A 12,717-nucleotide genomic window follows, 5' to 3' on the forward strand; every position below is an offset into this window, starting at 1 on the left:
AATAATTGCAACCAAAGATTTAGCCAAATCAATTAAAAAAATAAAATGCATGCACAGAGATTAATTTACAGAGAAGACAATAAGAGAACTCATTATTAAAACTTTTGAACTGAGAAACACAAGTCTTGCAAATTGCTTTTGATTTTTACATACCAGCAGTCTTTCTGTGGCTTCTTGGCCAACTGCATTACAAATGTCACCAAAATTAGCTGCACAAATCTAAGAAATAAAAAAACTCTTTAATAACATTCTGGCTCTTTCAGGTGCATTAGTTTGATTATCAACTTTACCATGCATTATTTATCCCATGTAACAACTGCACACATTTGACTATTCGAATTTCAGCCATGTAACTACATCCTGTAATATTAACTCATCCTCAACAAAGACTCATTAAAGCAAGCGTCCATAAGCCACATGCCTTTGAAATCAGTAGTAATAAAAGTTTCTGCATGAAAAGCATCATCTACTTCAGTAATCACTAAATGGGACAATAAGCCTACTTGAAAGTTTAAATTAGTTTGAACAGCAGCTGTCAAAACCAAATCAGACTAAAATACGATACCGGGGTCAGGACTTAGGTGTACTGACAGAACTATCTTTGCTACGGCCGAGATTGGCTTAAGTACTTTGCAGAAGCAAAGTTTAATCAAGGTCTCAAGTTAGTGCCATTTACAGTACATTACAAATGCTATAATTAAGGCAAAAGGAACATCCCCTCATGCTGGAAAAAGATGTTGCCAAAATTTGAAATAAAATAAAATAGGACCGTGTTAATATACAATTTATTCATTATATATGCTTATTTAGAAGGTTATAATGCAGCTCAAATTCCAACAAATGCAGCTTATGTTAAGGACCAAGCTGAAGCTCTGCATGACCCTTAAGTCTACTCAAATATTTTAAGCCTTCTCATGCCACAAGTTTCCTTTTTTACTCCAACGTGAAATAAAATCAGTCTTATATGTTCGAGATTTCTCCTTTCGGACTTTTTTTTTTTTTTTTTAAAGGAAGGATGTCTCAAATATGTATTACTTTTGAATTTCTAGTTTTGAAATAAGATGGCAGAGATCGGGTAAATTGTTTGCATCCTATAACCAAGCATGGCAGCTTAAAAATAAGGTTGGGCAAAACTATTAAATGTGCAAGATCAGCTTAACTGCTACACCAAAGCTATTCACCAAGGACTGCAATCTGTTCCTTTACTGAACTACAGAAAGTAGAACCATGTCAATAATTTAAAACTTCTCTTCCAGACTCTTTCAAAGTTCATCAACTAAAGTTATGACTAAATTATTCAGGAAGGCATTTGAACAGCAACATACAAATTCATTTTTAAGTGGTTTAGGGTTGAAAACACACCAACCTTTCGGACTTGAAACAACTTCCCATCACTGCACAGTTCACAGAAACGAGGAAGTAGCATGTGCTCAACTGTTGTTCTGCTCAACATAGAAGCCATTTTACAGATTATCTAAAAATCAGGAAGGGGATACGGATAAGGAAAGGAAAGTTATAAAGCTTGTAAGCACAGCCAAATATTCCTCGAAAAATTACCTCCGAGAGCAAGACAGCAACTACCATCAAATAAGATTTAACTGTTCTCATTATTCATATTTTCATACGCCTGTCTTATGCAAAGCGCAACTGTAGTTTTTATTTAAAATCATTCTGTGCCACTGTGCCCGAACATAACATTTCTGCACGTAGTTCGCTGTCTTTTTATCTGGTTAAGTAGACTTTTATTAATAAATGCATTTTCAAGGTGTTCTACAATTTTGTACAGAGAAGACAGAAGCTCCATTGCACTAGCCAGCACACAAAATCACAATCTTTAAGCATACTAAAAGTATCTCAAGCTTGAGCACGCAAGTAAGCCCCTTGGCTCTAACAGGACTGTTCAGATACTTAAAAACAAGCACAGTCCCAGGTCTTTATAGGCTCAGACAACGCGACAAAAATAAAAGACGGCCATACAACCAGAGAAAACGGAGTGTAAGACAAACTAGTTACACATGTGAGCTAACGCACACTTTACAGGAATCATCCTCCTTTAAGAGTTAACATCTAACATTAAGAGTTAACATCTCAGCATAAAGGAAGTTATTAACATACTCGTTAATTTAGCTTTCTCTGAGGAACTGACAATTTCAACGGCCATTACAAACCATGTTTCTGCTGTGAAAAATCAGGTGCTTTGGACTGTACGTTTCCTTTTAGCTCCCACTTTCTGGGATAAATTGCTGTAATTCTTATATTTGCAAAAAAAGGATGGGGCTCCCATGCACCTTTCTACTCAACTGTTCTGCCTGCAGCACCAGGAGTTTAATGGTCACACAAGTGTTGTCAGATTAACAGTACTCATCTTTCTATTTTTATTTTTCCAAAGTTATTGAAGCTCTCTATCTTCACAAAAATAAGCTTTATTCCTAGAAACATTTGCCTTTGTAATAGAATGCTAAATGAGAACTACAGAAGACACCATTCAAGGATTTTCCTACAAATTTTCAAACTCCTAAAAGGCATCTGGTGCTCATATGTCACTCTGGAAAACTGCCCAAGCAATACCCAACGCCCAAACAAGGAAGAGGAAAATCTAGAGGGTAAAACTATTTTACAGGTCAAGTGTCAGATATCCATGCTGAAATGTAATTACACACCAGCACTTTTCTGTGGAGTCAACTGATTTCTTGAAAGTGAACAGGGAATGTTTTTTTTAAAATCAGGCCATCGTTCCTACTTTTACAACAGTACTGTGAAACCTTCTAGAGCAAACGCAAAGAAACTGCTGGGGAAGATAACGATCTTAACAAGAATTAAAACAAAGCTCCCAAGAAGCAACTGCATTTTAAAGTTATTTGTCTACCATTTTGACAATCATTTAGCATTCTGAAGTATAAAGATCGTCTCTTTAAACTTGTTTTTTTTCAAAAGGTTAGAATAAATTTAAAGATTTGTTGTGTTAAACTAAAAAAATCAAGGATGCTGATGAATAAACACAAAAGGTTTGATTGCCTATTTTACTTAACGTCAGCACTATTCCTGGACCTCATCTTAATTATGGTTGTAAATGAAAAGGAGTGGCAGTTCTTGTTAATACTCAAATCAAGTACTCAATACATCATCAATCATCTATAGGAAAAAGCCCCTCATCATTTTTTGAAAATAATTTCTACGGAGTTTGAAGATCTGATACTTTACATTTTTAAGCATACGATAACATTCTTGTTCCTGATTCCTGCGTTGTACAGCTCAATTCTCAAGAAGAACAACTTCAAAAAACTTTACTCAAGCACGTCATTGATGCAAAAACCCAGATTTCTTCACACAAGAGGTACAGGACCTACAGAAAGCTTACCCAAAGTACCTCTACACTTAGCCAAAGGCATTAATAGATAGTACTTAGGACAACCCTGCTTTCTTCTTGAATTCAGTTAAGATCGCTTTTAACCTCTCAGTACGGTGCATCAAGTCCTGACCCTGCTCAAATTATTTAAGAATCCAAATTGTTTCAATGGCGCTCAACACTAAAAATGACTAAGAAACCTACAGATTCAAGGTGTAACAACTTAGCGCACTTAAGTTTCAACTGTATCACAACAGCGGTTCCTCAATTCGCAACAGAGCGGCTAACAAACAGAGAAGGAATAAACCAAACTGAAATAGTAATGGTATAGCAAGTTTAAGATCAATGATTAATGTAAAGCTGTCAGGACACTAAGAATGCAAGTACAATTTTTATTTTCTGGGGTTTATGCTCATGAAAATCTCGCACAGAGTTGTTACATTCTAAAAGAGCTTTAGGAGCAGCACTGCTAAAAGACAGATAACAAAAGCTATTAAAAAAGAAGAAAAAAAGTAAATATGTAAGATTTCTTCCAAATTCACTTACATTCACAGCTTCCACCTTGTACTCATCATCACTGTCAGGAGCAGAGAGGTCCAACAGAATGGGACACACCTTATTTTCGATGTCACTCTGAGCAATAAGGTCTTGTTCTAGCAGTATAAGCAGTGCTTCTTGACCTGCCTTTCTAACCTATTAATATGAAGAAAGAAAACAAAAAAGTACATCAAAAAGTATAGCATAAAAGTATAGCAAAAACATTTACTGATATGAGAACCACAAAAGGCATGTCTTTAATGAGCACACTGGTACAAGTTATAAAAAGAAGAAAAAAGTTTTAACATCGTAAGGAATTAGTAATAAATACTGAAGTTTCATATAATCATTAGATGGTGTTTCATCAAATTCTGAGGAGAAGCCAAAAGATGAAGACAGGACTTGTAAGTCATGACTCCCATAACAGATGGTGTCAATATGCTGCTAGGCAAATCCTGTAAGTTACTCATTATCTGCTAAGGAAAGTATAAAAAAAAAAAAAAAAAAAAAATCAACTTTCTGACCTCCCTAGCAAAGCGTGCTGAAACCCAATGAACACAAAGCACTAGATAGGTATCCATCAGCATGGAATTTCCTATTATCTCTTCCTCAAGCCTTAAATTCACTGAACCACACAGAATTTTCCAACAATTCAACCCATGTGGTCTCTTTTTCCTACCTGATTGTTAACATCTGTGAGGTATCTCACTACTATGGGCATAAGGTACTCAAAAAACGCTGTTGGGAATTTTGGTCGACTTTCTTGCAGAAAAATGGCAATAGGAGGTATTTGTTCCATCAGCTCTGTACGTACAGTTGGTTCTGGTAATAAAAATAAAGTCAAAACTACATCAGTAAATATGAAATTAAGATCAAGTACCTTAAAAAAAAGAGTAGCATTTTTTTTTGTTTGGTGTTTTCACAACAGAGGAAAATGAAAATACTCAAAACATAAGAACTATCATCACTGAGACTGCCTGTTCTTAAAGGAAAGCTGAACAAAACACAACAGCCTTGCATACATCACAGCCCATAGATTTGCGATCAGTTCCCTAATAAATCAGATAAAATAAGAGCACTAACTAGAAAACCCAATCACCATGAACGTATGCACGTGAAGTATTAAAATGCACAACTGTTCTGTGCTGTGCACAAGTTCAGATGTAATGAATTCCTTGAAAAAAGTATTACTTCAGGCCCTATACAAGTAAGAGCCTTTCATTTATACACCTACCATACAAAATACTTCAAAAACAGAGGGAAAAAATAAAGTAATCTCATTTTCACTGACAGATATTGCTGTTAGATGATTTAGTTTCTTTAATTCACTCATTGCCTTCTCAAAATTGAGTTATTACCTTCTACATTGCAGCTTATGTAAAATAACTTACAAAAATAAAAAAAAATCTCAAACCAACAACAAAACAAAAACATGAAAAGAACAACTTTCAAACCTGCATCTTCAGAGAGCCTGACCACTATTTCCATTACAGTCAGGAAGTCTTCTTCATTATTACTGAAATCTCGGAAGACATCCAAAAGACCTCTGGCAATAATTTGCCTGTGGAATGAACATATTAATGGCCTTAATATCTTGCCAACAACATGCAGATGGGATGCAAATGTAAATGGGCACCTTAAAAACAACTGAGCTCTTCTCTGAAGAGTCAGACATACCAGTTATACAGTTTCTCCACATCCCCAAAAAGCATAAAGATGGGAGTTGAAAAACATTATTCAGATGACCAAGAATGAAAACCTCTTTTTACAGAAATGTTATATAAAAGTTATTCAAAGAGGAGTAGTATTAGGCATTCGCTTAGGACAATAATAACGAAAGTAGTGACACCTTAACATCCACACTGCTATCAGACCCAGTTATCATCAACTGTAGCTGTTGTATCCTTACCTGTTAAATATGTTATCGCTGAAGGCATATTTTTCTAGACGAGCCAGTGGAGTTAAGTTATCCTGCCCAGGAATATCCAAGAACGCAGTTATCCTCATGCTATCACAGTCTGGTCCATAATCTTCAAACCCAACTTGAAAGACAAGAAGAGTAACACAAAAAAAAAGAAAAAAAAATAATCCAAGAGTCAGCAATAGATGTTACAGTGTAAAATACGCTATACAATAACTCTTTTTCTTTTTAGAGCTATTCTTTAAAGTAGAAGTACTATACAGTGATCTGTACATCACTGGAAATAGCTTACCAAAAAATCTTAAGTGATACCTAATGAAGTCAAGAGCAACACTTGCACATAGACCTGTAAATTCAAGCTTTGAAATTTAATTAATTTCAACTGCCATAACTTGGCTTTTAACACATTTTACTCCGCAATGTGAGTGGGTTAACCACATGCACTGTGAGTTAAGAGGGCTCACCTGATAAAATTGCATGCCACAAACTGACAGACACATTCAAAAGGAAAATAAGTCCCTCTAAAAGAAACTGAAATTTTAACAATGACAGAAAATCCCAAATTATATTGCTTTAAAACAGCAAATTCTTGGGTCTCTTTCAAAGTTACCAAGGTACATTTTTCTCACTGTAGTTACTGGGCCCCATAGATCTAAATTGGCCTGGTAGCTTTGGGGAAAACTTCAACTTTACCTTACTTGTGAACATAGTGGGAGTTTTCTAGTGCAGACCTATCAACTACAGACTTTCCCATGCAAACCTAGTCTTTTCTAAATCTTTTTTGTATTTGAATCTTGAGACTTTTAACCAAATATTACCATACCAACTGTTAAAATTTGTCCCACCTAGTCTTACAGTCACCTAATCCAGTAACACGCACTTGATTACAGACTACAGGCAAAAAGTAAGACTGTGAAGAGACGAGGGAATAGGATAACTTCCCTGCCAAATTTTTTGTAGTCCTTCACCCTTAAAACAAAGACAGTAAAATAACCTGCCTACAACAAATTCTCTAATTTCAGCAATGGATACAGGAACATATACAGCAACCAAATCTACAGAGAGAGGTGCACTAGAGTAGCTGATATTCCTGCTCTGGGTTTACAACTTTCCCAACCAAGCACTCCTAGAATTACGGACACTTTGTTCATATAAGTAATATAGCAACTGCGATCATACTTAAGTATGTGCAAACTGAGCCAAAACTGCTTCTCATATGCAAGTAGTAGTTTCTGAAACCAGCATATGGGCTGAGAGTGACAACTACTGAAAACAAGACAGTTTCTGACTTGGCAGGACCCAGTATTAGGTATTTAAATCGGTAAAGAGAGCACAAACCTGGTAATAACTTGAAAGGCTACATGTGAAACTGTGCCTACGAGACTATAATCTAAGCACTCTAGGTCATGTTTACCAGCAGAGAGCTCCTGTCTCCAGGCAGCAGAACTTACATATTAAAAAGTGGCAGAGCTTTGGCTAAATAACTAAAAGCAAACCAGGACTAATTTCATTTATAGCACCAGTTCCCCCTGTTTGTAAAATGGGAAGAACAGGAATACCCTCTGACACACTTTGAAGATTAAGAAATGTGTATGTAAAGTACTATATAATCCCTAATTTCAGCATTTTCATTTAATAATAAAAAAAAAAATTACAGTCCTTCCCAATATGTCATCCCAATCAGCACCAAGCTTTTGCACGTCTTAAAGGAAAGTCTGTGTTATTTCATAACGCACTCTGAATCTGCCAGTGGCTTAAATTATGTATATGTGTAATTCCAAGATCTCTGATACAACGGTTTCTTCAGGACTGAAATGGCTGTACATTAATCAGGATAATTAAACTTCAGTTTTACCCTCACTCTTACTTTACTGGTTTTATATTACACTCTCCCCCAAAGAGCCCCTTAATCTGAGATCTGGCACAATGAACTTTGGCTCTAAACTACATTAACACCAGTTATAAAATCACTTTTTATATAAAAAAAAATCCTCCATTATTGAGAGGTACCAAACCTCAGCTTTTTCTTTCTACAGAAAATTTCCTATTTCATATAAAACTCTGCTTTTCAAATATTTAACAGAAGCAAAAACCGTCTCAGATATACAGCTCATTTAAAGAAATCATCTGAACATACTTGGAACAAAACGTTATACCTTTATACCTGGGTCTTCAAGTGGGAAAAAAAAAAAAGCAAGCAGACTGGTTTAAGAAAGCACACAGTCTACAGGGAACCCAGCTGAATTAAAAGAGTAGAGCAATTCTGAATTCTTCAATCCTTGCAGACAATATGCTCTAACCAACAAGTTCAACAGGATTCAAACAGAAGAAAGCTGTGGGATTAGACTGTTCGCATTTCAAATGTATACAGATAGTACAAGTGAACCTACAGCTACACCATCAGAAACACAGGCTAGTTATTCATAGTTTTTTATAATGACTACGTATTGTACTGACACCCCTATTTCCATTCAACCGACCATTATTATTTCTAGTGGCTGCTCTTTATATATTTTTGAGTCCTGTCAGGTTCAAAACATTTACCTGCCCCAGTGTATACAATTTCCATTGCACAGATCTGTCTCGGACTGATCTGTCCCCAAGCTCTAGGGCTAGCTTTCCCACCGAGCACAGTATCTGAAGAGGCAGCAGACAGAATTTGCTGCTTCAAAAGAAACCCACTGTATCACTGACAGCTCACAGGGAGTTATAGACCATATGGAGGATTGCAGATTTCCTTTCTGAGGTTGCAACAAGCTCTCCATATCCAAACCCAACTCTGACCATCCTTATATCTATGCAATTATGATGTATATATATTTTAAAATCCACACAGATTGGACGCTCTTTCACTAACTAATTTTTGAGGCTAGTCACCTGTTATACAAAGAAAGATTTATTAGGGTATACATACTGTCATTAACTTTATCTAATGCCCACTTATGCTTGAATTAAGAAACAATTTAAAAGTGAAGGTTCTCATCAGTTCACTTCAAACATTTCAGAATTCCTACCAATTCAAATGACAATGAAGTAAATCTCAATTCTAAGTTTCACTACAACACTACACCCAGGACGAATTTTGTATACATGATGAACATGCTTAATTTTACTACTTGGAGTAGTTCTAGTATTCACTTAAATTAGCTAAGCACACACCAGTGCTTCTAGGACCAGAGGGAAAACAGAACAAACTGCTCATGCTCAGGATCAAGACAGTTAAATACCTGAAATTTTTTCCACACTCAGTACACTTAAGTAAGGAATAGTCCAGTTTATCTTCCCTCTAGAAGTTTAAGTTTCTTTTTCCGTAAAGTAAGAAGCCATAGGTACTTAAAAGTTTCAAAATACACCAGAGTACTAGAAAATAAATTACAGAAAAAATTATGAACTACTATTTCTTAACCGAACTAGTGTTCTTTCATAGGTGAATCAAACATTCAGTATTTTTCCCCTCTAACAACATCAAACAAGCAAGCTTGAAATCTGTCCACCTATAAACAAGAATAAATGGGACAGTATTCACAGCTGAACTTGAGTTCACCAAGCCTTAGTTTGGCCTAGGCTCAAAACCTGCTTACAGCCTACAAGAAAACCTCAGCGTCACAGGATTTAACTATGCAATTCACCAGCCCTGGCTGGTATCACCATCCACTTTTACCAACACAAAACAGTAAATACTAGTGCAGAGCGCAATGATTTTATGAGCTCGAGCAGGCCACTTTCTCTCCTGCTGTTTTTAGAAGGAAAAGCAATTTTAAAAATACATTGTCTTTATTGTACAAAGGGCATAATTAAGCTAATTATTTTTCCAGATAATGCAATATCTTGCCTTACAAAAAACAAGTTTCAAATTCCACTTGTTGAATTTAGGTAGATTTTACTATAGCTTTTCCCCAAATTTAAAGTAATCCCCCAGTCTCTCTGTTTCAATGTTTCAATGAAATTGATCTTCAATGTGCATAACGCTATTTTGCCAATTTAGTTAAGTAAGTAAAAATTCAGTGCCAGGGATTTATTCCACTGAGATTTTCCTAAAATTCACCATTAACTCTTTGCTAGACCACAACGATATCTCAGTCTAGATCGGTTGTCTGAACTCTGCTGTAACACAAATGGAAGACAGCTTTCAATGCAATAATTCTAACTGCATCATCAAATTACTGAACTTAATCAAAGAATACTTTTCTATCATAAAGTAAGATTTCAATGCACTAAAATTCACATCCTTTTATTTACATGTTAATCCCAAAAATGGTCATTTCTTTTACACTAATTCCAAGTGACACACATAAAAACCTTATTAATTACTGCTTAAGGCAAAACTTTATCTGAATATTTGTGTTACCTTCATGACTCAAACTAGTTTTGCATAGAAGCATCAAACTTCTTAATTGACTTACCAGACAAATCCGTTACTCAGAGTCTCAGCAGAACAGCCAAAGACTGAACACTAATGGAGCAGGAACACCCAACTCCTAGTGATGGTCAGCCCTGGTTCAGGGCCAAGACCATAACAGAACACTATGGGCAGTTTGCATTCATTTTCACTACTTGCACTTCAAACTGAACTCAAATGACATGCTAGTTTGGGGTTTTTTTTCTTACTACAGAGAGGAGAAAATCGGAAAGGGAACCGGGAGCAATTCAGAAAGACCCAATCAATTCAAATAGCTAAATATTTGTTACCACTACCAAGGGTTTTGTTTGTGGGTTTTTTTTCGTTTTGGTTTTGGGGTTTTATTGTTGGTTTTTTTTTTTTTTTTTTTTTTAATTTGGGAAGATAAAGAAAGATATTTTCAGTTCTTAAACAAGGTATTACAGCAACAACTGTTGCAGCTCTTCCACTACAGGAACTCACTGCCAAACAGTCCATAAATCAGCATAAGCACACTGAAACATACCAGTTAATTTCTTCTCACTTAAATCCTGTTCAACACATACGTGCTTTTTGTCATCTAAGGTGATGAAATCTTACAAACTTCTTATATTTACTTCAGTAAGCAATAACCTTTAGTACCTCTTTTTAAGCAACTTCTTACAGTGTTACCAAAGTTTTAAGTCATTATCTATTACATATGTGTATTTCAAGTACTACCCTCCACACTTATTACATTTTTTTAGATTTCTAGCTTTTCAAATAGATAACTATATTAAGGAAGGAGGATGATTTTTAATTACAGTTTTACATTCATTCGTTGATACTCACACAGTTACAATTTATTTGTATAAGAGAAATGCTAAAGATATTTTGCAATACACAAAAATACAAACATAAACCAAATCAAGAACTCTTACATACACAATTAATTTCACCATTTATACATCACTTACATCGCAAAAGATCCCAAACTTTTCTTTCTAAAATTTACTCAAAATACAACCGACACACCAACTTTGGTTACTACCTGCTAGTGAAATGCAGAAACCTCGAAGACTAAGAGCAAGGACACCCGAGAGCAGCAGCCAGCAAAAACCCATGGAACAGCCTCCTGCCCACCGAGGCCCTGTTCCTGCACGTCCCTCCAATGGAATACTTCAGATCTCACTCGTGAGCCAACCTTTCCCCTGCTGTTCCTGAAGACCACCTTCTTCCCAAACTAACTTATTTATGCTAGATGCGGGGGGAATCCATCTGTTACCTATTTTCAAGTATTATTAAACAATAATGGTTTTGTGTTAAACAGAGTCCTCACAAGAAACAAATTCAATTCTCATTTTTTAATAGAAAAGTCAATCCAGCACCCAAAGTGCCAATTAAAACACCCCACACGTGCAACCGCTTTCTAAAGCGGTACAAGTTCCTCTAATTATCGGTCAGGGATTTATCCGCTCGAGCAACAGCTCTGACCCTGCCGGCGCTCAGCTCTAGCCCTGTAACTCGCCTAGGGCTACTACGGATGGAGCCGGAGCTGCGGCCCGCTCCAGGACCCCCGACAGGGGCTGCCCCCGAGTCCCTGGCCGCGGCCGGCAGGAGCACGGCAACGATGCTGCCCTTCTCCTCGTCCCGCCGGGCAGGCACCGGCCTCCCCGCTCCGAGCGGCGCCGCCGGAGACCCCCACCTGTCCTGGGCCCGTTTCCACCTGCGCCGCCGGCCCGGCCCACCCTTCCCCCTGAGAGGCGCGGCGGGCCCTGCTCGCACCGCGCCCGCCCGCGGCGGCCGGGGGCTCTCGGGAGGCCGCTCTCCAGCCGCCGCCCCAGGCCGCCCTTCCTCGGCGGGACGGCGGCCGCCCCCTGAGCCCCGCGTCAGGCGCCGGCTTGTGAGGGCCTGCTCCGGCTCAGCGCCGCGCTCCGGCGGACGCACAAACACGCCCCTAACGCCCTGCGAGCCTTCACCTACCGGCACGAACAGCTTCAAAATCCTCCCTCCACCCTGACCCGGGTACACACGCGGAGGGAACGCGGGCGACTGAGGGACCCGGGGGGGGAGGGCCTAAGGAGGGAGCAGAGAAATAAAAACCAGTTACTCACAATCATCTAAGTCATCCTGCAAATCCACAAAATACAAAGGGATCCCTACAAACAAAAACAGAAGAGAGACACCGGGGGGTTGGTTTGGGAGGGCTCCGGCGAGGACGGCGGCGGTCCCGGGCGAGCCGCCCCGGCGCCCCCCGCCCGCCGGCCCCACTTACCGGCCATCTTGGAATGGACACGGGCGAGGAGGAGGAGGGAGCGGGAGGGCGCAGGGAGGAGCCGCCGGCACTTCCTGCCCCTGGGTCAATCCCCGCGCAACCGGAACGCCGCCGGGCTGATACACGGGCGCTACTGGGGGCCCGTCGCCCCTCGGCCCCCGCCGTCACCTCCCGAGCGGGGGAAACCGGGGCGGGCGGGGGCGCGGTCAGGTGACGCCGGCGGCCGCCCAAGATGGCGCCGTGTCCGCGGAGCCTGGGGAGGAAGGTGTGCTGGTAACCGC

The 12,717-nt window shown here is 38.9% G+C and overlaps 1 protein-coding gene across 21 annotated transcripts in view; it reads right to left on the reverse strand.

The window, feature by feature from the left end:
* LOC141750503 (serine/threonine-protein phosphatase 4 regulatory subunit 1-like) overlaps window positions 1-12,619 on the reverse strand; it is a 40,709-nt gene extending 28,090 nt beyond the window's left edge. For 18 of the 21 annotated variants that reach the window (XM_074605725.1, XM_074605715.1, XM_074605724.1 and 15 more), the window contains exons 1-8: window positions 12,437-12,473; window positions 12,145-12,237; window positions 5,793-5,925; window positions 5,338-5,444; window positions 4,563-4,705; window positions 3,893-4,039; window positions 1,367-1,474; window positions 154-219 (exon numbers count right to left, since the gene is read on the reverse strand). In XM_074605725.1, coding sequence (XP_074461826.1) covers window positions 154-219; window positions 1,367-1,474; window positions 3,893-4,039; window positions 4,563-4,705; window positions 5,338-5,444; window positions 5,793-5,925; window positions 12,145-12,237; window positions 12,437-12,443 — 804 coding nt within the window. In that variant the 5' untranslated portion in view covers window positions 12,444-12,473. Of the gene's footprint in view, window positions 1-153; window positions 220-1,366; window positions 1,475-3,892; window positions 4,040-4,562; window positions 4,706-5,337; window positions 5,445-5,792; window positions 5,926-11,212; window positions 11,459-12,144; window positions 12,238-12,275; window positions 12,321-12,436 lie in introns of those variants that run through there. The other 3 variants (XM_074605729.1, XM_074605730.1, XM_074605727.1) reach the window with 3 other exon arrangements.
* Between the last annotated feature and the right edge of the window lie 98 nt (window positions 12,620-12,717).

The sequence above is a fragment of the Larus michahellis genome, chromosome 12 (assembly GCF_964199755.1).
Source record: "Larus michahellis chromosome 12, bLarMic1.1, whole genome shotgun sequence".
Classification (NCBI taxonomy): Eukaryota; Metazoa; Chordata; class Aves; order Charadriiformes; family Laridae; genus Larus; species Larus michahellis.